Source organism: Crocodylus porosus, unplaced genomic scaffold (assembly GCF_001723895.1).
Source record: "Crocodylus porosus isolate Cpor-Errol unplaced genomic scaffold, CroPor_comp1, whole genome shotgun sequence".
NCBI lineage: Eukaryota > Metazoa > Chordata > Crocodylia > Crocodylidae > Crocodylus > Crocodylus porosus.
This window is the reverse complement of record NW_017728906.1, coordinates 38,583,410-38,592,592: the sequence shown is the minus strand read 5'-3', so window position 1 is coordinate 38,592,592 and position 9,183 is coordinate 38,583,410. Positions and strand designations below refer to the sequence as shown.

Sequence of the window (9,183 nt, the reverse complement as noted above, 5' to 3'; positions counted from 1 at the left end):
CAGCTCCCTGCCCCGACTCAGTAGTGCGGCAGCTAGCTTGGTAGCTAGTGGCAAACTAGCTGCCCCACCAGTGGGTCAGGGCAGGGGGCTGGGACCTGCCCCCCCCCCGCAGCTGTTTCCAAGCCCCATGCCTATCACTCGATAGGGGCACAGCACTGGGAACTGCCCCTGACCAAGACAGTTCCCGGGCTCTGCTGCATGATTGTGGGGCAGGGGCTGGGGAGCCTGTTCCCCACTCAGCCTGGTGATCAAGGAGCTGAGTGGGGAACAGGCTCCCCAGCCCCCACCAGCAGGGAGCTCCCAGTCGCAGGGTCAGTGCTGGGAGTTCCTTATCTTCCACCCCAGACTCTGGCTTGTAGATAAGGATCTCCCAGCACTGGCCCCGCTATTGTGGAGCTGGGAGATAAGGATCTCCTGGCCCCTTAATCACAATGGTGAAGCAGGGGGACTAGAAGATAAGGATCTCCCCATCCCCACTTTCTGATAGCTATCTTGGAGTGGAGGGTGTGCAGCTCCTTGAAGCTGGGGCAAGGGCACATAGTCCCAGGCCTGGGCTCTGGTGACAGAGCCTGCCCCTACAACAGGCAGCTCCTGCAGGCAGGGAGCAATCTCTTGCCCCCTGGTGGCTGGCTGAACAAAAGCTAATTTGCTCCTCGTCAGACATCTACACGAGTGCTACTGTGCAGTAAGTAAATCGCAAATACATTTGCTACTTGTACTTACAGGCAGCAAATTTACTCATGATTAGCAAGGATTACTGCACAATAAGCATGGGTACATAGACACACATGCTTACTGCATAGCGAATTATGCTACTACATAGTAAAGCATCTAGTGTAGATGCACCCCACATACCTCCTTTCCCTCCACTGGAGCAGGTTAACATTTAGAAACAAACACTCATACCATATAGCGCTGTCATAGCTAGATTCCAGTTTATAAAAACTGGCATGCTTCAAAGGCAGTCACACAAGGAGCACTGACTAGCTTCTGTGGGAACAAATTACTGTTCTCCACAGATTGAGGTTTGAGCTGAAGATGATCTAAATGGTGAGAAATACTACTAATGTTTCTGAAGAGCACTTCCTGCCTTTCTCTTGGCAATACCACAAAAAAGCTAAGTTTCATTCAAGCTAGAATACCTACGTGAAATGTGCATCAAATCAGAACCATTCTCTTTCCCAAAGAGCTGTCTGATTTCCAGAGTTTATATTACCTGTAACATTTCTGGCCGAGTCTCTTGGATAACCACAGAAGTTGTGGGCCAAGTTAATACTCCAGGTACAATCTTACGATTAACCATTGTCTGTGATTTCAGGAACTGATCCAGAGCATCTGAAAATCTAAGTTTCAAACAGATAACAGGATGTTTAGATTACATAATCAAGAATCTCTATAACCATTTCATACATATGTCTTGCAGGGAATAATACTTTGTGTGTGCAATTCATATGGTCCTTAAGGAAACTGAGTTAACATAATACTTAAAAGTAACAAATTAAAATGGGTTGAAAGGAAAGGTTTAGCAATTAAAAAGAAACAGAATATTTAGAACATATAATATAATATAATAAGAGCACATCTGCTCTTATTTTTGCCCAATCTCAAAATCATTGAAGTTTTACATTGTACCAACCTGTTTTGTCTAAAATATACTTTTCCAATTCCATAATGTGCCAAGCAATTAAATCTCTCCTTCTGGTACTGTTCAATTACTTTGTTAAATTCATCTTCAGCCTTTGCTAATTCCTTCAAAATAAAATTAAAGAGAATAATCACAGTCTATTTGAAAGAAAGAAAAAAACTTTTGGATAGGTGTTATTAACTACATCTTGTGTGTATTAAATCAGCTCAAAGAACAATAAGGGTTTGATTTAAAAATTGTAAGGGTTTGATTGCATAGCTTGTTATGCAGATGCGAGAGAAAAAAAAAAAAGAGACAGATGACTGACCACAGCTTACATACTCCAAATTAAGCTTCTCCTTTAACTAGTCCATTCATTTTATTACTTTAGGGAGGCATGTGTACAAATATTACCATTAGTCTTTAAACTTTCTAATGAATAAATCTAAACACTGTTTAAATCTCCAGTGAACATGCATTAAAAAAAGTATTGCTATTTTTAGACATATTCTAAAATATTGAATTTTATTTTTTAAATGAGGTAGACATTTCTAGTGTTGTGCATTAAAGGACCAACATATTGAAAAGTCAACAAAAATAAAATGTATAACTATCTCCTCTATATAATTAGAAAAAAGAAGGGAAGACAATAATTAATACAGGAAGCGATTTTTCCTTTATTAGCTTGGTCTTCAAATCCAATTTGAAAAAACTTAAAGTAATTTTCTTGATTGCCTTATTAAACTTTGAGCTCCAATAAAAAATACAAACACTGCAGACAGTAGGCAATACGACTTCCTAATATCTAATAAAACCTCTTCTCCTGATATTTACTTAGTCTATTAAAGAAAGGCAAAAATGTAATCACCTACTGTCTGGACCAGAATTAACACACCAATGAAAGAGCTTTAGAAGTTTCAAGTCTTACCTCTGGCTGCCCTATTCCAAGAAGAGCAGTAGCATGCCCATAGATGATCACAACATAATCAATAACAGCAAGTTTCAGCTTCTGCAACAGAATCAAGGGAATCAGATCAATAGAATATGTAAAGACTAAGTGACCAACCTTGAATTCTCTTCTGTGCCTTGATGTGGAAGTACTATTTATTACTACTACTATTACTGATTGATAGGAAGAAAAACTGTCCCCACTGCTCATACCATCAACTATCCTCCAGCAGCAAAAAAAAAAAAAAAAGAATGTTAAGATGAGTATAAAAAAAGGAGCGTTAAGCTAGATAAAAAAAAAAAAAAAAAAAAATGAAGGATTTCTGATCTTTTTTGGCTTACGGGGACCATCTTCTAATCACTTGCGCATCTTGAGATATAGCATGGTAACAATCTGAAACCAATGCTCTTGGCAAAGTCATGACAGGCTGGTAGGCTGCATTCACTGATAAAATGCATGACATTGGGTATGTGTACACATGCAATTCATGGAAAGCAATAAACTCTGGAGCTTATTGCTCCCAGGCATGCTGTTTGAGTGTGCAAATGGGGCCACAGTACACAGCCTGGCTGGAGCAGCCCCAGCTGGCAGGGGACCCTAGGGGCCAGCCTGCCGGCCCAAGGCTGTTCCCCACCAGCTCAAGGTGCTGTGGAGGGGCTGGCTGGGGCATGAGGGTGCTCCAGTGCAGGGCTAGCTGGGAGGCAGCCCCCAGACTGAAGTAACCCTTATGCCCCAGCTAGCCAGGGCAGCACCTATACGTGCACTGCTGTGAAGTAAAAGTCTCCGCAGCAGGATTGTACGTATATTTACAAGTATTATCCTTTACAATCCTGGGGTGCTATCCTTTGTAAGGGTGCTGCAGAATACTGCACAACGTTATTGGTAAGTGTGCAAACACCTACACAATTCACAGGCTAAACCAAGAGATCTTAAATATGAATCCATACTGTGAAAAGGGCCCTGACCTGTTTTGTTGGGGTCTTTTCAGTCTTGTAATTGGACCAATACAGCATATATTGCATCTCTTCCCTACATGCCACTCTATTTAAAGGAATTATAATCTAAAAAGACATAGACTAGGTCTTCCTTTATATTTTATTTGTACAGTGCCTAGCACATAGTAGACCGAAGTGGAAACAAATAGTAATTATGATAATAAATGTTATTTTCAAAAGGAAAGAAAGGTGGTGAAATATTCACAGGATAAAGCACACTGACCCTCAATAAACAAGTCAGAACTCTCCCCCTTGATTTCACCTTTAATTCTGAAGGATCCAGAATATTCATCAACTGTGAAAAGGCCTGCTTAGCACTGCGACAGCGCTGGTCCATCAAGGCTGTATAGCCATCACAAACAAGAGATTTTAACATTTCAGGCAACGTAGTTGAATCCACCTAAAAAAGATATTAACAATCAAATTTTGGTTCACTATAAGCCTAGTATTTAAAAAAAGTTTACCTGATAGATGATTACCATCAGAATTCAGTACATCTGCATTTTAATTATAAACAATGATACCTTCCTACATTTAATTCAGTGTTAGCATTCAGTCAGATCCCAAGCATCTCTGAACAGCCAATTTGGGTGAGTTTAAGAAAATTCTGTTCCCATTCTGAAATAACTTCATTGGCTTCCCATTTATTTCAAAGTCAGTTAAAAGTTATTCTATTTCAGTTCCCATTAGACTTGCTCCAGCCTACTTTACAGACCTATTCTCTCTACTCCTCAGTTCAAATCTAGGCTTCTGTCGCTTCATCCGATTTCACCAGTTGAGTTCAAGTTTCCTTTTCAGCACTTTCGCCATCTAAAATTAGGCTTTCTGTATATTTTTCCTCCTCATGCTGTTCAGTCCATGTAAAACAATTCCCCCTTGCCTGTATGTTCTCCCTTGGTCTTGGTTCATATTTAATGCTGAAATATCTTGGGATTAATTAAAATGATTGCACAAGTGTTACTCCTCCAGCTCACTTCCAAACATGGTATTATGTTTTTGATTTCAGATCTATGTTCTGAACAACAGGGCAAATTTTCCTGCTGGCAGATACCTATGAAGTCAGTGGAGCTGCATGCCAGTGCACCACTCATTCCCCAAGGACACAGTTGAGTGATTGTGTTTTGAACAAATAACTAAAAGAAATCAAAACAGTTTAATTTCAAAGCAGCAACTACTTGTCAAAGTACAACAGACAAGGGTTTTTACAACATATAAGCAGAGTAATATAAAATGTACATATACTGTTTCTGTGTCAGGTGGACCTGTTTTATAAGCTGCCATCACTAGGACACATTAACATATGATGCAACTTAAACTAAAATAAAATGAAAAAAGTCAAACGCATAATTTTCTCTCCAGTCATCAAAAGGCAGAGCAAGGATGGAGGAACAACTGTAAAAAAAGTGGGGAAATTTCTGGAGGAAGTAAGGAAGACATGAGCTTAAGTTGCCTGATTGGGTGGTGGCATGTGAGGCTAAATGGCACTGTGGAGTATTAATTTTTAGCTATATCAGAGGATAGAAAGTATGAAAAGATGCCCTTATCTTTTATATACATTTATGCAAACACATTTAAAATCACCACTAATACTGTGACAAGCTGAACAACGCAAAATAGTTAATTATTAAGGTTGTATTCTTAAGTCATGCTTAAAAGCACAGCTTTGCATACTTAGAAATAACCCACTTTTACTTTCATATACTTTTTAAAATAACGATTAGGAAGTTGTTTCTCATGTCCAAGGTAATATTACTATTTTCTTGAATATATTAAATATCTGAAATAATACTAGCCTGTGGAAACATGAGCAGCATACATACAATTGTAAAATGTAAAGTTTTATTTCTTAAGAGTTTTATCTTGCTAAAATTTTCTCTGTGGAGAATTAAGTGTCAGAAGTCAAGCTGTAAGAATGCTAAATTCATTCCAAAATAGAAAGGTTACTATAATAGTCTAATTTGTGAAAACATTCCAAATATTTGCTGTCTTTTAAAAACAATGTAGAAAGTAGGAAGAATGGCGATGGTAAAATTAGTCATAAATATGAAGCTTGTTACACTGCTAATGGATGAATATTTAAGTGATTGGTTGTTCATGTCTTTCGTTTTTTAGGTTTTCATACCAAATTTCCTCTATATTGGTGAATGTACCAGATCCTATTCCATCATGACGCATCCAAGGACTACTTAAAGTAATCCGGTTTAAGTCACTGATGCAAAAGGAAGCAGGTAGGCCTCTTCCTCCTTGCTACTTTTTGTGAGTTTGCCTTAGAGACAAAAATACACAGAAGTAGACAGAACCAATACCCCAAGCCAGGTATACTAGCTTGTTCTTTAAAGCACCTTCCAATATGGATCAGAGATTTTTTTGTTTTGCCAGGTGGTAAAAGGTTTGGACTAAAACTAAGGCAGGCTTCAGGTTCATTGTGACATGCAAATATATGCTTGTCAGAAAGAAGCATGCTAAAACAGTATCAGAGGTAAACTGGTTAAGTGAGTAGATCAAGTATACCATGTTGGTCAAATAAGTATTAAAAATTCAGCAGTGGTATTTAATGTTGCTTTCAACATCATGCGGTTTATTCATAGAGAGACACGAAAGAAATTTTTTAAAGTTAAGATCTTAACATTTTGTGGTTTTCTTCAGTTACCTGTTGGACAGCACTGCAGAATTTATCCTGGATGTTTTTAGAGTCAATCTTCAAATTCAGGTGTTCTCTACAATTAAAGACAGTATTATCATAAGCTCAATTTCCAAGTCAGAGTATGCAGATACACATTATGATATATCCCATTATGCAAAAAGCAAGGAAAGTCCTTTGCTTATATAACTGCACAACAACATTTGACTTGGTACTACCCCATGGTCAAGGGCAGCAAACATTCACTGCCTAAGATACAAATCTCTAAGATTTCAGAAGAATCTTTTATCGCCAGAGTAAACTGAGCAACAATTTGTATACAACTGGTGTATACAAATAGGAATACAATCACTGAACTGAACAAATATCCACCTCCTTAAAAAAAGACCAACAATATTTTCTTTTATGAGCTGAACAAACATTACCCCACCTTCATCTAACTCAAGAAAAAACTGTTAACTCTTCTTAAGTGAAACTGAAAAGCCATGCAAACTGAAGGAAAATGATTAAGCAAGATCTTGCACCATCTTAAACTGGTATAATTCACAATTTATATGAAAACCATGAACATTTCCATCTCTTTGTATATCACTGGGCAAGTTACTTATTCCATATTTCGTTTATCAATCTGTTGAACAGATGATAATTCTTACTTTCTCCTACTCTCTGTCTTGTTTATTTATATTACAGTCTAAGATGGATGAACCTCTTTGCTATATGTAAATATAGCAGAAGTGACTGGGTTTTCTTTTTGATCCTCTAGGTTAGAGAGGGCTAACCTTTTTGGCAGCCCTGCCATAAATTAGCTCAGCACCCTCTCCAAGTGACATTCTTCCCCTGCTCAATCTGCAACTCTGCTTCCTTCTCCCTGTTTAGTATGCCCTATCTAATCTGCTGCTCTACTTTCTGCTACCTGGCCTATATGCCACTGCATTGCTTATCACCTCCACCATCTGCCAGGTGCCACTCAGAGGCCATGTGTGGCTAACTCCTGCTCTGGGCCACAAGTGGCATGGGCAGCCTCTGTTGTGGGGTACATGGCAGACAGGAAGGAGCAGGGAACAAAGCAGCAGATAGAGTAAAGAGCAAAAAGAAGGGCAACAGATCAGACAAAGGGCAAGGAGTGGAGAGCCAGGCAACAGATTGGGCAGGAGAAGGGGATTAGAGTGGTATTTGGAAGGCAAAGGGTTTATCTTGTGATGCAGTTACCAAAAAGATTGGCCCCACTGATTTAGGCCAAGAGTGTCAAACATCTGATCTACGAGGCTTCTCATAGGCTACATCACCCACCTCGAGTCTGGATTTGGTTTGTGGGGCCACCAGAACCCCTATGGCAGTGGTGTTGATCTCAATGGCTGCTTGACCTGCTGTTTCAGTACAGCTGTGGAACCCAGGGAGTTTAACTGATCATTTATGTCCATCCCTTCCTGCCACCTAAAAATCAAGGTTTGTCATCCCCCCTGGGAACAAAAATCAGTTGGGGGAGGGAAGGGGGAAAGAAGGGGCAAGGAGGCTGAGCAGCAGCCACAGGGAGTAACACCACTGTTACTACACACAGGTCTTCCAGCACACAAGGCCCTACAATTTGCCCACCCCTGCTGTAGGCCATACAGAAATATAAAACAGAAATAGACTTCAGTTTTAAGAACCCCCTAGGTTTTACGGGTTCTATACATGTTTTTAACAACTGATCTGACACTGCCCCAAAAACTGAACAGATTTATAGTATTTAGCTTTTGGACAGAACATACATGCACATGCTTAAAAACATTAATACTCCCATTGCCTACGCTGGAATTACTCACGCAGTTAAATTCGAAAACCTGTTGACAAAAAGAAATTCTGTATGCTCAGTTCTGAAAATGGTTGAAAATGTGTTCCTGTGACCAAGACAGTTCTTTTATGTCTTTTTTGTGTTACTATTTAGGCATATCTAAATGAGATGTTTACTGTGGAATTGCCTAATTAGCAATGCAGTAAACATTTTAGCATCTACACACTGCACCCTCATTAGGCCGCAGGAAACTAAAACTCCACAGCAGGTTAACACTCGTAAAGACAAGTACTTTCCTGCTGCAGATTTAATAAAAAAGAGCAGCAATGCATGTAGATACTGACCCAGCTGGCTGGGGCACAAAGACACTTCAGTGTCGGGGCTGCATGCTGGCTAGCCCTGCAATGAAACACCTTCATGCCCCAGCCAGCCCCTCTGCAGCACACCGAGCTCGTTCAGAGCAGCCCTGAGTTGCCAGGCTGACCCCCAGGACCCTCTGCCAGCTGGGGCTGCTCAGACTCATCTCAACATGCTGTCGTCCTGGGTGCACATGTAAATGTAGTGCCCTGGAGCAATCAACTCCAGTGTGATATGCACCGGAGTTTATTGCTGCACATTAAATACACATGTGCATCCTCTGAGTATGATATCATGGATGTTTTAAAATGATAATCCAAGATATCTGGCCTCTCAGAGAGCTACAACACATTTTGTTTTTTTTACTTGAAACAAATTATTTTTTACAATAAAAACTTGAAAATATACAAGAAAACAGTAATACTTTTGAAGTATCTTAAAAATAATTTATAAATCCCTATATGTCATACAGGAGCCCTGCTATGCCTCTGGACAGCACTATGACCTGCCAGGCAGAAGGCTTTGACTCAGAAATATCACAATAATCATATCAGCATGGCCCAAAATTTAACAAGGATCATTCCCATAAGAAATAGCCTGAAGATGGCATACCAAGTTGGAATTAGAGTTCTCAGAGGTAGCCTGTCTGCTACATACAGACAAGAGCACATGCAAGGCCTTGAAAATACGATACAAACCAAGTTATACTGATAGGAGTACATTTTGACCAAATAATTAGAACAAGATCCACATTATCTTACACTGTCCAATAAACATAGTCATTGTTATGTCTAATGTAACCAATTTATCAGAGAAACAGCTAAAAAGATACAAATACCATAG

General features: G+C 39.5%; 1 protein-coding gene across 5 annotated transcripts in view; it reads right to left on the bottom strand.

The window, feature by feature from the left end:
• TTC3 (tetratricopeptide repeat domain 3) overlaps positions 1–9,183 on the bottom strand; it is an 88,942-nt gene that overhangs the window by 44,491 nt on the left and 35,268 nt on the right. For all 5 annotated transcript variants that reach the window (XM_019528916.1, XM_019528919.1, XM_019528918.1 and 2 more), the window contains 5 exons: positions 6,219–6,285; positions 3,831–3,968; positions 2,553–2,633; positions 1,637–1,749; positions 1,217–1,343 (listed from right to left, as the gene is read on the bottom strand). In XM_019528916.1, the coding sequence (XP_019384461.1) occupies positions 1,217–1,343; positions 1,637–1,749; positions 2,553–2,633; positions 3,831–3,968; positions 6,219–6,285 (526 nt within the window). The remainder of the gene's footprint in view (positions 1–1,216; positions 1,344–1,636; positions 1,750–2,552; positions 2,634–3,830; positions 3,969–6,218; positions 6,286–9,183) is intronic.